This window comes from Pleurodeles waltl, chromosome 6, assembly GCF_031143425.1.
Source record: "Pleurodeles waltl isolate 20211129_DDA chromosome 6, aPleWal1.hap1.20221129, whole genome shotgun sequence".
Taxonomy (NCBI): Eukaryota; Metazoa; Chordata; class Amphibia; order Caudata; family Salamandridae; genus Pleurodeles; species Pleurodeles waltl.
Window position 1 is genome coordinate 561,692,891 of NC_090445.1, and position 18,752 is coordinate 561,711,642.

Consider the following 18,752-nt stretch of genomic DNA (forward strand, 5'->3'; position numbering starts at 1 on the left):
ACTCTGCGCTACAACACAATCGAAAACACAATTTCTTTTCATACCAGAAACCATGAAGGTCCTAGCCTTATCTTCACAAACAACTAACTTCCCAACACAATCCTTCCACTGCCCTCTGCATACTACTGATATTGCCCCTTTCACCCCCTCAACCCATTCTTCAATCCTCTATCAGACAACTTATGCTCACAACCCTTATCTTCTTGTCACACCAGATTAATGACAATACTCTTTCCACACTCCCCTCTACCATTAAGGCAAGCTCCCCTATCTACCTAGACTGCAACTATCACTCCAAACCCCTGTTTATTCACTCTCATGGTAAACGTACATTAAAATACGACACTGCAAGTCACTACCAAAATACCAGATAATACTACCCTACCAAAACAAATGTAAATTTGCAGGATGTGGAAGCATGATGAGGTGACGGTGTTGGTCTGTCTGCTTATGGAGAGGTTGGTGTTCGGGATGATACTGAGGTTCTTGGCATGGTCTGCAAAGGTGGGTGGGGGGCCAAGTTAGGCAGGCCACCAAGAGGAATCCCAAAGGGTGTGGTTGTTGCCAAAGATAAGGACATCGGTTTTGTCTGTGTTGAGCTGGAGGCAGTTGTTTTTCATCCAAGCAGCGATGTTGCTAATGCAAAAGGCGAAGTTTGCTTTGGTGGTGCTGGTTGATTCAGTAAGGGGGATGATGAGCTATGTGTCGTCAGCATAGGATACTATGTTCAGGCTGTGGGCTATGACGATGTCTGCAAGGGGTGTCATGTAGATGATTAAGAGTGCTAGATGGCAAGCACAGAGGTCACCAACCAGGGAGGAGTTCTGAAAGGCACAGAGAGAGTGCCCAACCCTTGTGGCAATGAGGCAACATACCGAAGCCCAGGCAGCTGGTGATACCTCTAGAGATCAACACATTTACTTGGAGAATGACCTCCTGCACAGTGAGCCTAAGGCACCTGTGCATGGGGCAACTCGAGCACTATTAGTTCTCCAGTGCTACAGGATCTTCCTACTGGGGCTGGCTCATGAGATACACCTGGCAGGGCATCTGGGGCAGGACAAGACCTTTTACAGGCTCGCTCCCCTCTCTTTTACTGGCCCTGGATGGATGTTCCCTCAGGTACATTTGGCAGGACGTGCCAACTTGCCAGGCCAGTGGGAAGAAAGGAAAGAAGCTGAAAGCTCCCCTGAATCCCTTACCTATCATTGGCACCCCTTTTAAAAGGGTGGGCCTTGACACTGAAGGGCCCCTGGAACCTAAGTCAGTATCTGGCAACAGGTTTTTCCTGCTCTTGGTGGACCATGTCACAAGATGCCATGGGGCCACATCTCTGAGGACTTCAACTGCACCTGTAGTGGCTAAGTCCCTGATGGGGATTTTCACCAGAGTAGGTTTCTCCAAGGAAGTGGTGTCTGACAAGGGCACCAAATTGTTGTCTACATATATGCAGTCAACGTGGAAAGAGAGTGGAGCTGCTTACAAGTTTTCCACACCCTATCATCCAGAAACAGATGGGCTTGTTGAAAGATTCAACAAGCCCCTGAATGGCATGATTATGGGCCTACCTGAGCCTATGCAGTAGAAGTGGGACATCCTCTTACCATGCTTAGGGGGTGGACTTAGCCCCTTTGAGCCTCTGTATGGGCTCCTTGTTAGGGGCCTCCTCTGTCTGGTTAAGGAGGGATGGGGGAGCAAGCGCTCAAGAAGCCTTCCCAGAATGTGGTTAGCTACATGCTAGCTCTCCAGAACCAGATGGCCAAGTTCTGGATTAAGGATTCTGATACACTGCAGGCTAGTCAGGAGGTGAGGAAGAAGTCCTATGACCAGATAACTACTCCTGCGGAATTCTAGCCTGGGCAGAAAGTGTGGGAGTTAGAGCCAGCGAAGCCCAGGGTCCTCCAAGATCATTGGATTGGGCTTAATAAGATAGTTGAAAGGAAGGGGGAGACCACCTGGTGGATCTCAAGACCCCAGTACACCTCCTAAGGGTCCTCCATGTCAGAGTTCTCAAGCCATACTTTGAGAGGTCCAAGGTCACAATTCTAATGATGACAGATGATGGGGAGGAGGAGGAGAGTGAACCACTCCCTGACCTCATGTCATCTAGAGAGAAAGATTGGTCAGGGGAGGATGTCAGCCTCTCCCCTACCATGACCCTAGAACAGCAGAGGGACTATCAATAGCTGTTGAGGCAGTCTGTCTCTGTTTTCCCTCACTTCTAATTTTACACATCTGTGTACCCATGCCATTGATAAAGGAGACAGCCCCCCTCAAAAACAAAATGTACATGCTGTCCGACAAAGTGAGTGCCAGCATGAAGAGGGAAGCCTCTAAGATGTTGGAATTAGGGGTGATTTAGCCCTTCAGTAGCCCCCAGTCCAGTCCCGTGGGGCTGGTAGCAAAATCTGCACCACTGGGTGCCGTACCAGAGCTTCAGTACTGTGTGGACTACATGGGGCTCAACTCAGATGGGGCCCCATCCCTAGAACTGATGAGCTCATTGATAGGTGAAAGGCTGCCAAGTTCCTGAGTACTTTTGACTTAACTTTAGGATATTGGCAAGTTGCCCTAACTGAAGGGGCTAAGGAGAGGTCAGCCTTCTCCACTTCAGAGGGCCACTTTCAGTTTAAAATGATACCCTTTGGATTGAAAAATGCCCCTGCCACCTTCCAGAATGTGGTGAACCGGATTTTGACTGGTTTGGGGGTCTTCAGTGCTGCCTATCTAGATAACATAGGGGTCTTCAGTAGCAGCTAGAAGGGCCACCTCTTTTACCTATAGGAAGTGCTTCGACTATCAAGGCCAGAACGTGCCAGATAGTGCAGGGGTCTGTGGTGTACCTAGTACACATGGTGGGGATGCTAAGCTGCAGCCCCTCCAATCCAAAATAGAGACCATTCTGCCCTGGGAGACCTCAAAAATTCAAACTGAGATGAGGGCCTTTTGGGGCCTCACATGATATTACAGGAGGGTTATCAAGGGATATGGCACCATTGTTGCCCCATTGACTACGCTGACTTCCAGGAAGCAGCCAAGAACGGTGATCTGGCAGAGGCTTGCCAGGAAGCCTTTGACTCCCTAAAACAGGCCATGTGCTCAGCCCCTATGGTCAAGGCTCCTGGTTTTTCCAAGGAATTCATAGTAAAACTGATGCCTCAGAGCATGGCATAAGGGCAGTTCTTTCACAGCTTAATGAGGAGGGCCTGGAACAACCTTTCATCTTTAGGAGGTTTCTTTCCAGGGACAAAGGTTGAGTGCTATTGAGGGAGAAGCCTTTGCTGTGCTCTGGGCATTGAAGAAACTGAGACTACATGTGTTTGGGGCTCACTTCTGGATTCAGACAGACTACAGGCCCTTCCGGGGGATAATGCAAATGAGGGGTGAGAATACATAATTGTTGATGTGGTCTATTGCCCTATAGGGAACATACTTCACAGAGGAACATGTACATTGGTGACACCACACCAATGCTGATGGTCTCTCCAGGTTCTTCTGCCTTCTGCAGGAGGTTGGGTAGTTCTCCCTATTTTCAGCTAGGGAGGGCACATGTTAGACCTCTCAGCCTTGGAGGAGCCTTCCCCCAAATTCTTTTCCCACCTGCCTCCCATTTTTGCTGCATTTTTGCTTCTGTTGGCCTTAGGACTCTGTGATCTTTACCACTGGTAACCAGAGCCAAAGTGCTAGTCCTCACTCCCCTAAACATGGTTTGATTTGCATATACCTGATGGGCATATTGTGAGTCTGTTATAGAGTGGCATACTATACACAGACGACCTGTAAATTGAATGCTACCACTGGGCATGCATTACTTATTGTTCCACCCACCTAAGTAGCCCTCTAAAACTTGCCCCAGGCCTGCTATTGCAGCCAGAATGCAGTGTCCCACTACTATGTCGACTTGGCATTTAATCCCCCTTGCCAAAACTCCCCTTTTATTACATATATGTCACACCTAAAGTAGGCCCTAGGTAGTTCATTGGGCAGGGTGCTGTGCAATTAAAAGGTAGGACATGTACCTTTAGGTTTTACATGTCCTCCCAAATTTGTTTTTCACTAATGTGGGCCCACCCCTCTCATAGGAATTGGGGATTCCTTGTTACATTTAATAATCTGTATTTCCTAATTGAGAGGAGATATATATCTCATGTTTGGTATCTATGGCATTGTAATGATCATCCCTCTAGAATTGTAACGTTTGCTTTTTCATTACAATTTTGAATATGTCACTATTAGAAAGTTGTCATTTTCCTGCCCTTGTCCCTTTGTGCCTGCAGCCTGTCTTGGGTTACATGAGTGAGTGTAGCTGACAGTTAGACTTTTTGAATTCCTCCCAGATTGGCCCATCCTCAATGGGTCATCAGCTGGTAGGATGAGGGGGGGCGTGGCTGAGCACACCCCCACTTGCACTTGAATAGACTGTGTCCTCACAGAAGATCAAGAACTTCAAAGAACCTTTCCAGTTCACTAATGGACTTGCGATAGGACTCTCAAAGGAATGCCTGCTGCTGTGACCTGCTGTGCACTCTGCCAGACTGCTGCTGTACCTCAAAGGACTGCTTTGCTGCCTGGAGCCTGGGTTGAACCATCAGAGGACAGCCCTGCTTTTGAGCCCTGCATCTACACCTGCACCCAGATCTACCAGAAGTTACTCCAAGGGCTAGTTTGCTGGCCTCCTGTTCAGAGCCACAGGGACATAACAGGCTCCCTTTCATCTTGAACCCACACCTGGATCCAGTCTGATTGAGTCCTGAACCCCCAAGAGGTCTCCATCCACTCCTGGTCCTTTGGTTGTGGTGGTAAAGGTGCCCAGATGGCCATTTTCGAAAACTCAGGACAACATTTGTCCAAAAAGTGCTTTGAGAACCAGGATGAGACCGGGACCATCCTGCTCGCCTGTGAGCCAGAAGTGCATTGCAGGTCGGATTGACTTTGCCTCTTCTGCCACTACATTCTTCTCCTCAACAGCAAATCCATTTCAGCATTCCTTTGCCAAAAAAGGTTTCTGACCTTGTGGAACTCTCTTCAGCTACAGCCTTCTGCTTCATCCTGCTAGTAATTTTTGACTTCCATTTCAACGACTAAGCCAGAGGGTAAAAATCTTCACAGAGGCTTCACTCAAAGGCCATCCGACGACGATTCTCCCTCATTAGACACTCTTGCAGCCTTGCCCGTTTAAACTTCTATCTTCTCTAACATTTTTCTTCAGAAATTATTCTAAGTTTAAAGGTAAGCGCTGACTAGGCCCAATCGACTTCTTGTATCCAAACTGCGCTCCTTCACAGTTGGCCATTTGTTTTTACTTTGACCCGGTCTAGTGTGACTTTTGTTGGATTGGTGTCAAATAATTTAATAAAATGTAATCTTCTTCTAAATTGCCAAGTGCATGGGCAGTGCAGGGCCCTCCTGTAGCCCTCTGCACCTGTTCTCCGCCAGCCTTTTCATGGCGGTGAAACCGCCATGAAATGTCTGGCGGAGAACAAGGTCGTAATCTTAAGGGCAGCGCTGGAGGATTACGATCTCCGCCACTACCATGCCATTGGGATCATGGATCCTGGTGGTGTTGGCAGAACCCTGGCGGTCTTTATGTGGCCGTCAGACAGCCACAGCTGAGGTGGTCCTGAATGCCACCGTGAGGCTGGCGGTCTAAAGACCTCCAGCTTTGTAATGAGTCCCTTCGTTTCTTTATGAAAACCCTGAAGGATCCCCAGAAATGACCCATTCCTAAATTTAGAATTTTGTCTACCGTTCCAAAATGTAGAGCTTTCTAGCACCAACCGTGGGTTTCTCACCTGCTTCCACCTCTAACTAGAAATAGGTTGAAACCACAAACAAAAATTAGGAGCAATGGGTACCTCTTGAAAAATGCCAAAACTGCAGTGGAAAATTGTTTTTGGGGACGTGACCAGCCATCATGGCGGATTGGACGTGATCCACAGTGGCACCGCACACTGCCCCGCGATAAAGGCATAATCTGATGCCATTTACCACGTAATTAAAGTCTATGGGGAAACAGAGAACCAGTCGGCTGCGGGGGAAACATTATTTGCAGCTCTCGAGACCTGCAAAGTGCTGATTGCAGAGAGGAAGCGCGGCAACCGGAGGACTCATCACAATGTGGCAGCTGTGAGAGCACTGAGGTGACTGGAAGCCACGAACAGTGAGAGATGACCCAGAGGCCTGGGGGTGGGGAGGGAGCTGTATCCGCAGGAGCCTGGAGCCAGATCGAAGGCATCCACTTTGGAAAGGGGTCGGTAAAAGACTGTGCAGCTAAGAGGAGCCCTCTAGGCACTGTGGTCGCCCAGCAGAGGAGAAGAGGAGCGGGACGCTGCATTTTGACTGGAACTTATCGGAGGCCTCCTGAGCAGAAAATATAGGTAACAATGCAACCTTACTAAGTCAGGGGGTCCCTGCTACCAACAGACGGAGAGAAGCGTACCATATAAATGAGGAAGGAATCCCACTACCGAAAGCCTGAATTAAAATGGGTGCCCACAGCTTGAATAGGCCTGGTAGATGGAACTGTTCTGCTAATACCCGAAGAACCAATGCAGTGAATGCGTTTCAGAGGGATCGGTTGAAGGAATTAACTACGGTCACAATATAGAGAGAAAGATGGGATGTTGCACATGTGAGTTTGAGCCAAGGTGACCAGGTGCATCTAGTCATCATACAGGGAAGCTCGCTCTGGAGAATTAAAAGACAGGTCCATGAAACAGCTAAATGCCCATTAGCACTAGCGCGCACAAAGCTCCCATGAACACGCAAGTGAGTTAATTGCTGTTGAAGTGGCACAACACCGATTTGTATGACTCTGAAGGGGTCCCCTGCATGATTAACTTTGATCTGCCAAGACTGACCATGGAAAAGTGTTTGGACCTTATTATCAACGCAACTTGTCAGCCTATATGTCACACAAGAAAATGCAAACCAATAGGGAGTTGAGTTATTTCACCTACACTGAGGCCATAAAAAACCGGGCTGCCCAGCTATCACACGAGGACATGGCGCTCACAAAGGAGGACCTCCTTACCTCCTTGAGGGAATTTAAAGCTGAATTGAGGAATGATCTCAAGGCTCACATCAAAGCCTCCCTCAAGACTTTGAAGGAGGAGGACAGTTCTTGCATGGTTTCCCTGCAGTCATATATAGACTCTGGGCCAGATTTATGGATCCCTTGCACCGTTCCAATGCCACATTAGCATAATTTTTCAATGCTAAAGTGGCGTGCAATGCTTTCATTGCGCCACTTTGTAACCCCTTGCGCCACATTATGCCTGCACCAGGCATAATGTATGCAAGGAGGCGTTCCGTTGCAGGGGGGCGTAAAAATGGTGCAAAGGAATCTACGAGATTCCTTTGTGCCATTTCTATTTAATTTTTTTAATGCCTCCTAAGAGCAGGTGTTAAAAAGAAACTCCCATTGATTGCAATGGGCCTCTGGGTGCTTCGCAAGATTAGCATCATCATTTTTTACGCTAATCCTGCAAAGCGCCGGACTAGCGTAAAAAAGTATGCTGGTAGTCACCCTAACTACCGCCATGGTGTGCCATATTGTAAATACGGTGCTACCATGGTGGCGTTAGGGGGGCGTTAAGGGGCGCAAGAAAAGTGGCACTGCAATAGGTGCAGCGCCACTTTTCATGAATATGTCCCTCAGTTGGCACAAGGACTCAGGATCTGGAGATGAAATACCACGTTGTGGAATGCCTGCTCCTACCACTGGATTGGGAGGTAAAACTTTTTCAAATCTCAACTACATTCCACACTCCTCAATTGTGAAGATTTGGAGAATCACTCCCGCCAAGACAATATAAGGGTGCGGGGTTTGGAAGAGGGTAGTGAAGGCCTAGATCTCTAAGCCTTTATAGTTGGGCTTTTTCGAAGATCCTCTGTGATGACCATCCAGAAGTGCACCTGGAATATGTCCACAGAGCGTGCCTGTGGACCCCCGGAGACATGAACAGCCCAGGGATGTGCTGGGTAAGGTTAGCTCCTTTAAAGTCAAGGAATTGATCCTCCAAAGAGCTCGGAAACAGGACACTGTAAGCTTTCAAAAAGCGGCTTGCTCCGTATTTCAAGACATCACCCCAGCTACTTTAGCCCACAGACTTCAATTCCGCCCAATCACAGATTCTCTTTGGTCCAGAAACATTAACTACAGATGGACTTTTCCTTTTGGCACTGCATTTGAGCTGGACAACAAACAACATCATTGTGTCAACTTCACGGACGGTGCCTCCTTGTTGGGGATCCCTGGAGAGAGATCGTCAGATACTGCAACGTCCCGGGGGTTGTCACCGGGGAGATCTGGAGACAGAGGGCTCCACCAAAACATGGCTTCAGCAGAAGAGATGAAGGAAATTGCCTCAGAAATGATAAAGAGAAAAGGATCACTTTGCTATTACTTGCTTCTAAATTGGGTTGGACAAGCTGCGCGGATGCTACCTCTGACACAGGGCACTCCCCCATTTCAAGCAGTCGTAGAGCTTGACTACAAACTATAGAGAGCTTCCACATTGCGGAAAGCCCTTTGTGAGTCTTCAAATTCTATGGCGACTTTGTTCCCTGACTTTATTTTGCATCTAGCTGACTTAAGGTGGTGGTAAACTGACACAAGAAAACCTGCAACACAGCGGGGTACATAGGTGGATACCGGCCATCGCCCAATCAGAAGATTTTTTTTTTTTATATAGCTGTACTTGTTACTGAAATGTGGAAAGATGGTGATTTTAGCACAGCAAACCTTTCATTGATGCCAATTTTAGGGGGAAAAAAAAGACACTTTCTGGAACAAGCATCTTTTTCCCATTTTTCCCAAGACCCACAAAGTTTTGCTATATTTCAGCTGTTTTCTGGGTCCCTTCCAGGAAAATGCACAAACCCTTAGGACCATTAGAATACCCATAATATTGGGGGAAAAAGGACGCAAATTTGTTGTGGATTCTTTCTGTGGAAAAAAAATGTTGTGGAAGCTTAAGCGAGAAGTACCCCAATTAGCAAAAAAAAAAGGCTCTGCACTCAGGTGATAAAGCCTCATCGGTTAAGGGGTTAAAAATAAACTTTTTTGGATTATCAAATTATGCGTTTCAGCTTACTGTGGTCTTAATGAACAAGGGCCACAAGGCCACGTGTACTAAACATTTTTCTAGTCGCAAATGATCCAATTCGCAGAATCGCCCCATTTGCGACTAGAAAAATGCTTATTGGGATGTACAAAGCCCAAATTGGGATTCAGTAACATGTTACCGGATCACAATTTGGATTTTGTGTTTCAGTATTAGGAAGGGGCGTATTCAGGGTGTCCTTTCCTAATACCGAATCCAAAAGTTATGTACGAATGGGTTTGCGACCAAAATTAGGTTGCAAAACATTCACAAATCACCAGCAATTTCAAATTGGGGGTAAGCCCTTTGCAAATGAGAAGGGGTCCCCACAGGACGCCTTCCCCATTGTGAATGCATGCAAAAAAAATAATTCAGAGCAGGTACAGGCTTTTCATTTTTCTTTTTGAAATGCTTCCCATTTTCCTTTAAGGAAAACGGGCTGCATTTCCTAAAAAGCAGCATTATTGAAAAGCAGTCACAGACATGGTGGTCTGCTGTATCCAGCAGGCCATCATCCCTGTGAGCACTGGCTATTCCCAATGGGGTCCAAAATTGCAACCTACCTCATAATAATTGATGAGGTTGGTCATTTAGGACTCCATTTGGAATTGCAAACAGTGTGATTAACACTGTTGTACATTTTGTTTTGCGACTTGCAATTTGCTATTCCCAAACGGATCGCAGATTGCAAATCGCAAATCAAAATGTTGTACATCTGGCCTTTATTGTTTTCTTTTTAAAGAATGGGATAGTATATTTCTGGTTGTTGTGAATGTTCTATATAATGAAATAAAAATCAACAATGTGGTGATGATAACCTTAAGTAAAGACAGGCTCTATTGAATGCTAAGGAAAGACCATTGTGACTTTGAAGAGGTTGGTGCGAGCTGCGGCTAATCGGCACAAATTATCGGTTTGAATGTATAGGCAAATTCCATCCAGGAAGGGATTCCACTCTATTTGAGTGAGCTACAGAATAGGCAGCACCGCTTTATTCTCACAAGGTTTCGCTTCAGCTTCATTTCCCTGATAATGGGGTTCCCTCCCAAGGGTAAATCGCATACCGATTTAGCTTCGTGCCCTTGTGAAGATAGGTCTGTGCAGACAACTTTGCATATTATGTTTTTTTGTCCTTCGGATCATACTCCTAGAAAAAAGCTCCTGTGCCTGCTGCTCAAAGCTATGAATCTTTACATTTGTATGCCAGCACTGACATTACACTGCTACACTGTTGCACATTTTATTTGACAGGTGGCGTTTTTAAAAAGAGGTTTGCCCAGTTGGTTTCTGCCACTGATGTTTTCTTTTTTGCTGGTGGTTTTTTTAAGGTTAAGGACATGTTTCTGTGTTTTAGCTGTTTTTACATATTTTATGTATTATTATTTTTGTTTTTTATTTGTTTTTGCGATGTGCTTTTATGCTGCTGAAGTGCAGCAAATAAAGCTTTTCTTGGCTTGACCTGACTTGACTAACACATTGATTAACAGATTGTAGTTCTGGTCTGAGAGTTAATAGAAACCAAAATACGACTATAACTTTATAAAAATGCCATCCATACCTTGTGGCCCATCTTTATGGCCTCAGGACTTGACAGTGGAGTAGAAGAACAAGTACTGTAGTTAAAGTCTCCTTGTATAAAAATTACATCTACACAAAATCAAATGCTGATAGAAGTACTTTGACCACTGACTGAAAGAAGATTTTGTTTGTCATTTAATGTTAGCCTGTTTTGTGAACTTTGTGTGGCAGACCAGGTAAGAATTTGTCTATTATAAGAAAAGTTTGCATATTTAAATGTGTGTCTGTTTGATGATGGTAAAAGTATGTGGTCTCTGTTTCAGTTCTGTAAAAACTGCAAAAACATGGGAAACAGAATTTGAGAAATACCTCAATGAAATATAAGCATAATCTAAAATGCAGTGGTTTATTATGGGTACTCTGGATTATGGATGATATTTAATCAGTGTATTATCAATAAAAACAATAATAAATTGTTTTCATTGTTTTCACAAGTAATATTGCATTGAAAATGGAATACAGTTCATAACATTTGAACTTTCATTTGCCAAAGTGATTAAATAACCCACTGTGTATGGTTCAGTATTGCTCGATAAGGAGAAAGGATATTTTTCCATGACATAGGCGAGGCCCTCTGTTATCAAGAGTTTGAACTGATCAGAATCTTACCATTAAATTTATTCAGTTCAGGGGCTTACGTGTTATAATTATCTTGCGTGCAGAGAAGTGCACAGTTTCACCCTTTAACATAAGAACATTTCATCATTGTTTTGTAATGTAAAATTAGCCACTGGGGGTTTGCTATTCATTCTTCTCAAGTCCACTCAGAATCTGAAGTTTGCCTCATTTTATGTCCATAATTACATTAAGGGATAATCAGTCTATAGATTCCACCTCCTCGATGATTCATTCAGGTTCTGTTTTTTACCTGAATTTTCTTTACTTCTGATCTTACTGCTACAGTCACTCTATGTAACCATTTACATTTAGTGCTCTTTGACCAAGTCTGGAAACTAACAATGGTTGGTATATATGAGGGTGGGTGTTCATTTGTACCTGCACCCAAAAATGGAAAGATTGACAACTGGCTCTCCCTGTTAAAATATGAGTATTCGGCCACAATGAAGCCTATTAATTGCCTCTTGACCATACAACTTGTGTGTGAGGTGATGCTAAGCTATATGAGAGGAGAGGTACCCCAATTTGAAGGTTTAAATGTGTGTATGGTATTGTTTTGTATTTTAGCATTTCAACGGCACTTTCGGGGATAGTTTCTCAGGCGGCATATGCATACAAGTCTCATATTTTAGCAAAACCTTTGTGTTTGAACTGAATAATGGTGACTTTTAACAATTAAAATTCTGTATACGACCGTTCCAAGGTATCCGAGGCAGGCCAAGGGTGCTTCCTGAGGGTCTGTATATAAACTCCATTCTCTGAAGGTACTCTTATCCTATCAGTACATACATTTATGGAGCTGTCATCTCCGCCCCCCAGGATCTATAGGAATGCACTCAGAAGTAACAGGGGAATTACACAGGAGATGCCTGTGGCATGCACTGGTAAATGACAGCCAGAATAAACATCACATACAGACTCCAGGTGTGACAAGGGAGAACCATGTGCAATCATCTGGTTGCAGGCAGCAAGATAAATGCCATTTTGTCCACAGAGGAGCAGCACATGGCAAATACTGGTAACAGAACAATTGCTATTGTTTCCAACCCTACGCCACAGAGGAACTGCATATGGAATGCACTAGTTACAGGCAGCCAGGATAAAAGCAAAATGCAGTCTCCGGGAGTGACAGAGGAGTGGCACATGGTGGTCATTTGTTACAAGCAGCCAGCGAAATGCCCTATGTTCCACCCAGGAGTGACTGGAATTTTCCATCTATTCAAATATGTGCCACAAGTAAGTATATTGTTAGAAAAGTTGTTGTACTTTACTAGACCTGTAACTTAACATCAGTTTCATTTTGCAAACATGTATGGAGTGAACAAAGGGGATTACCATTTTGAAGGGCTTTGAACATAAAATTCGGATCCCATCCGTGAACCATATTTCTTTCCTCTGTACTTGATACACAGTAAATGTTTATGTGGGCTGAAGGTTTCAGAGTGCTTCATAAGTTTAGTGGCAGTCAGAATTATTCTCTCGTCCACTAAATGGATGCCACTTTTACTCCATTCTCCTTTGCCTTCCCTGCAGTAGTGATTATAAACCAAGTGTATTTTCTTGGCTTTAAATCAATATCCCCTTCAGTGGGACAGGATGTTTCTTTGTGTTCATCTTTCCTAGATCAAATAACTTCCAGAAGGCCAAACTGTAGCCTGGAATAAGGAAGACCCAAACAATTGACTGTGGCCAAGGATATGACCTTGGCAAAACATCTTCACAAATGCAATGGACTGCCTGCCCACCCCACATCATGGACCTAGCAACATGAGCAGCTGAGCGCTTTACATGGGACAAACAATAATAAGAAAATGTAGCAAAGATAACTAGAGGTAGATGGAAAGTTAGGGCCCGATTTAAATGTAGGCGAACATCCTGTGGGGCTAATACGGGGGTGGAGTATATTACTCCATACCTATGGTGGAGAGGCTGTCCACCTAATTTATAAATTACCACCAAGCAGGCAGTCATTTATAATGCATTGGCAGGAACCGTCGTCAATGTATTATTATTCCACCAAGTTCTGACTTGCAGTACAAAGAACCATGATAACGTCCATATTGTGTATTTAGTCCTGTTGCATCACGCTAAATATATTGCTTTTATCACTTATCCACATCATAATGTATGATTATTCTACAGTGCCCAGAAGCGCAGAACAAAGCATGTCCAGTGCCATGCGCATGTCCATCTTGTGTATTCAGTCCTGCTGCATCACGTTGATTTGGAATGTGCTACACTCTAGCGCCTTGCCCTTGTTTTAATTGCGTTCTTGCACGTAGCTCAGTATGAAATAATCACGTATGTGTATTTCCTAGCGTAAGTAACAGTGGTGAAAATGGAGGATGGCGAAAAGAACATCTCATCCTATAATGAATTCCAAAAAACTGGGTTCAGTGCCAAGTACTAGTAACGATTACTGTAAATACAACTGGACCAACTTGATCGTGTTGTCGTGTTGGTCAGATTCCTAAGGCCCATTACTGCCTTCACCATCTAACCTTTCCAAGACATTGTTGGTTCTTCAAAGCATTGTCAACATACACGGGGAATAGTCCACCATTCTGCTTCCTGATTGAATTGTTCCTCTACCTTCATGGTTATAATCCTTTCACCTTCTTATGCACACAGTGCTGTGCGGCTACTTCACAACTCCCCCTACCTCCCCTCAAAAAAATACAAACATAATTTTGAAATTTCTAAACAACATCAGAAAGACTGTTCAAATTAACATGTTCATTTTTTGTTGTAATGATACATCCACTGTAATTTTGTAACACAAAAAATGACTGTAAATATGTGTTCTAATTTGTACTTCTGTTGTTTAGACGTTAGTCTGAACATCCTTGAAAATACATGTTTTATCACAGCCAAGAAAACAGATGAAAATGGGAGAAAAGGAGCACTCCTTTAAACCAATCAATGCAATGAAAAATGTAACTCCCCTAAGTATTATTTCAAACTGGGGCACATTTCACGATGTTTGATACGCAAAATAAATACATTTTTTCACAAGATTTTACACAATTCAAACTGTAGTTCAACAGTAATCACAGTCAACGGGCTTAACTTAAAAAAACCTATTTTGATCTGTGCCACCCTGGGCCAAAAGTGCATGCTGGTGAGGCAAATACATTTTTCTCAAAACTGATTTCCAGGCAGGCTGCAATGTTGTTGCAGCATGTTAAGTATTGTGTTGCACTTTTCAGAAACTACCCCCAAACCTGTAGTTGCGTCTAATGAAGAAATCATCTGTCTCAAAATCAGTGTCTCTGATGCACTGGGAGTTTTTTCTGTTTTTCGGTCTGCAAACACCATGCCATGTTTTTGTTTTAAGAACTCCATGTTTCCTAAAAGCTAGTGTTACCATGGTTACTAGTTTTCCATTTATTCGCCAATGATAGCTGTTCATCAAAGGAAAGCCTTCTTTCTTTTAAAATAAGCCATTTAACTACTGCAGCTACAAACTTAACACTACTGGGGCAGAAAACATACACAATTCCAACATAATTTATGATACTGTGAGAGATTTGTAAAGAACAACAAAAATGTTTGTAAGTAGCCAATGAAAGATTCTCCAATAAGGGTCTGAAGAAAGTTGTATGAGCGGAAAACAGCCTCCACTAATGATCCGTGCAGCCTAGGGAGGTTACAGGGACAGGAGCAGTAGGCTCGGCTAGAAGGGGAAAGCACACGGAGATACAGTACAGCATGTGGTAGCTGAGCTATGTGGCTTATAGGGTTACTAGCTCAGTTAAGCGATGGAGTAGAGGACCAAATGTGAGGTGTTTATGTTTGCACTTGTGGAAGGGATGAAGAGTGAGAATCAGCGTGTAATTGACCTCAGACCTAGACCCAGACTGGGTAACACATAACTGCTGACGGTACTGCACATTCGTGTACAGAGGCAAAACGGCACTGAGCAGTGAATACTGAACAAGTGACATGAATAGTTTTCATTTAGATCATTTGAATAAGATTGACAGCAGTGCACATTTAATTTAAGGTTGTCTTTATCCTGATGCTTTTGATGCTTTCAGTGCTTGAAGGATTAGGTTGAGTTCATAGCACCACGTCTCATAACGATAGGCCATCCTAATCTGGGCCACGTTGGTTTTCCTGATGTCATTGCCCTGTGGCCCCTCCTTGTGATAATCCGCTCCCAGGAAACGCGCCTTTTCCTAAAAAAAATTTTTAGTTTAAGCCAAAGTTTCCACTTGCAAATTTAGGATTGTCTAACAAAAATGTTATAATTAACAACAATTCAAGAGTTCAAATTCCGCAGAAGAAATCAAGAATATTTTGAACAAACCTATCTGTGGAAAATAACTGTTGATAATTGATCTGAGTCTGTAGATCGGAAGCACTAACCAGCAAAGAAACCGCTACACACATTGATGATCACAAGGAGAGGGCCCAACCTACCAGCCCTCACCTGCTTAGATATTCTTCCTAATAAGTCAGTACGTAACGAGCATCAACTCATATTAATAAAAACATATACCTTGGCATGATCTATCTCAGCAACTACCAATTTCCATTCAGTCTCATATTCTTGTGTAATTAGCAGGGACAGTACTTATCGATTCTCAGATAGCATAATTCACTTGCAATATTATAGGCATAATATGGTTTAAGTAGGTTTATAAACATATAGTGGAAAGAGCTCTGTGTCCACTTAAAGCAATACCAGCTGCTCGGACTAAGGGCTTTTTTTTTAATGAACTTATTACAATGGAAGATACAGATAAAAATTCAAATACTTGATACATTCAAGCACATTAGAAGAATTTTACTTACATCATTACTGATATTCTGAAAATAGACTTCCTCCGCTGCCAACTGGCAGTGGGGGCCGAGGACGTGAAAAAGTTGTCCATGCATTAAGGAAAAAGTTGGGGGCAGTTTTTACAGAGAAATGCTACCCCCTAAAGCGAGTGAAATGCTGGGCGATGAAGAACATGTTTCATTGTAGCAAGTAGTACGATCAATAGATGTAGATTGGGAACTGTTGGGACGATGACAAAAATGCGCCCTGGAAAAGAAGAACACAATACAGGAAATTCTAGCGAGAGGCCCTTGTCAATGATACGAAAACCTAGAAATGCATCAAGGAAATGAAAAGACGTGGTCAAAGAGTCCTTTGTGACGCCCTCCGAAAAAACTCTGCAGGGTTTTGAAATAGGTGGCAACCCAACATATGAAACCTTTCAGGCAAGGCGGAGGTACAATAGACAAAAGCTCTGAAGTCATGAAAGTCTAATGCCATCTTTATTCCTAGGCTCGGCACCTGAATCATTTGAACTGGCCCAGCCCACTAAGAAAAAGAAAGAAGTGGGGACCAGAATCAGGACCAGAATGAAGACCAGTACGGGGAAGCCCAGCTTTAAGAAAGAAAGCAATGACGTTTTGGCCCCCATGGACCTTTCTACAATAATGTAAAAGGGGACTTAACCCACTTATTGAATAATATCAAGATGCATTTTTGAACCTTTATTGATCCGTTTGTATGAGAAATTTGAGAAGTTAATTAAAAATATTATGAGAAATTGTGTATTATAGAATCCAGTTCTGGCAGACTGGGTACTGTACTGGAAGAGAAAACAAGACCCAAGGATGACACATTCCACTTCTCTGGTGGCAAATCCATTACTTAGCTCCCATAATAAGAACCCAAATAGTTTTCCACTCAGTCCTCCTAGTAATGCTAAACGAATGGAGCCTAAGGGGGGCAAAGCAGGTGGAACCAAGCACACTTCACCTGGAGTCCCAGGTAGGAAACATGCAACATCTGAGATAACTGCAACCACTTCTGTTCAGGCCTCCCCCCCCCCAACCAATTGGACCATCCCATTCCAAGCCTCAAAGAAAGACTTTGGGTCGGCAGCCTCTCTTCCCCCACCTCTGACAGAATGGCAGCTACCAGATTCTGGTTACATCGCCCTCCAGAATCTACACCCCTAGTTGCTATCTTAGTTAGAGTTCTACCGCTGAGACCAGGAGTGATTGAATCAACACTTCAAGTAAAATATACAGTTATAAATTGGTGCAATAGACAGGAGGTGGGAATCACCTAAAAGCCCACATTAACATGGTTAAAAGAGCAGAGTCAGTGGACAATAGGGAAAACCCTTGGGAGGAGGGCTGTATCTTTATTAATTTTGATCAGCCTGATATAGCAGGACATTTAATACTGCAAGCATCTCATATCATCCCCCCCCCCCCCCAACAGGGATAAAGGTGTTTCCATTTTTTTCTACCCACCGAGAGGGATTTTAGGAAAACACCAGGGTTCCAGAGAGAGCAGCTGGAATGGGAGCAGGCAAAACCCATTCAGCTGACAAATGACAACTGTAACATTTGACAGGCCACCTCAGAAATACACTCTTCCCCTCCCAGTTTGGGGGGGGGCAGAAAGTGAAATGACTAATCATTCTATACTTCAGCACTTAAGCCAGGCTCTGGTTTGAAGTTTCTGAGATGGAATGTTGCTGGGTTAGGAAATGAGAGTTCAGATGCTATGTGGTTCAGTCACCACATACTGGGGTTGCAAGAAAGGTGGGATACAGGTAGTTCTTTCCACCTGGATGGGTCTATGTCGTATTTTTCTCCAACCTTCCCTTCCCCAGTGGGTAGAGCCAGGGGTGGCTTACTTACATTGGTCTCCTTAAATATCACCTTTAAAACATCGCAAGTGAAGAGCAGTCCAAGTTATTTGCTTGTGATTAGGCTAGATTTTGGAAGATCCCTCAGTATATTAGTGTTTAATTGTTATCTTTTTTTTTTCACAGAACTAACCTTCTGAATATTTAGTGGCTCTGAAGAATTTTTCAAGGCTTATGCAGGAAGGCAATATGCCCCATATTCACTGGTCCTAAATAGAGACTTTAACAACCATCTTTGTCATTCCCTGTGTCAAGTTAGTGAAACGATCCCCATTGGTGACTACTGCTGTGAGAAAGTAGCCTCTTTCTAGCATGGTTACCCCCACTTTTGGCCTGTTTGTGAGTGTGTGTCAGTGTGTTTTTACTGTGTCACTGGGATCCTGCTAGCCAGGATCCCAGTGCTCATAGTGAAAACCCTGTATGCCAGTGTGTTTTGCCTGTCTCGCTGGGATCCTGCTGGTCAGGACCCTCGTGCTCATAGTTTGTGGCCTAATGTGTGTGTTGTCAGTAGTGCTAACTGTGTCACTGAGGCTCTGCTAACCATAACCTCAGTGCTTATGCTCTCTTGGCTTTTAAATGTGTCACTATAGGCAAGTGACTTCATTTACCAATTTCAGTTGGCACACTGGTCCCCCCTTATAAGTCCCTATTATATGTACCTAGGTATCCAGGGCATTGGGTTTCCAGGAGATCCTTATGGGCTGCAGCATTTATTTTGCCACCCATAAGGAGCTCAGACAAACCCTTTCATAGGACTGCCATTGCAGCCTGCGTGAAATAGTGC

At 43.9% G+C, this 18,752-nt stretch overlaps 1 protein-coding gene across 1 annotated transcript in view; it reads right to left on the reverse strand.

Moving 5' to 3' along the window:
• Positions 1 to 14,019: 14,019 nt before the first annotated feature.
• LOC138299976 (AMP deaminase 1-like) overlaps positions 14,020 to 18,752 on the reverse strand; it is a 342,156-nt gene continuing 337,423 nt past the window's right edge. Inside the window, exon 15 of the mRNA XM_069238734.1 lies at positions 14,020 to 15,484. Coding sequence (XP_069094835.1) covers positions 15,317 to 15,484 — 168 coding nt within the window. The 3' untranslated portion in view covers positions 14,020 to 15,316. The remainder of the gene's footprint in view (positions 15,485 to 18,752) is intronic.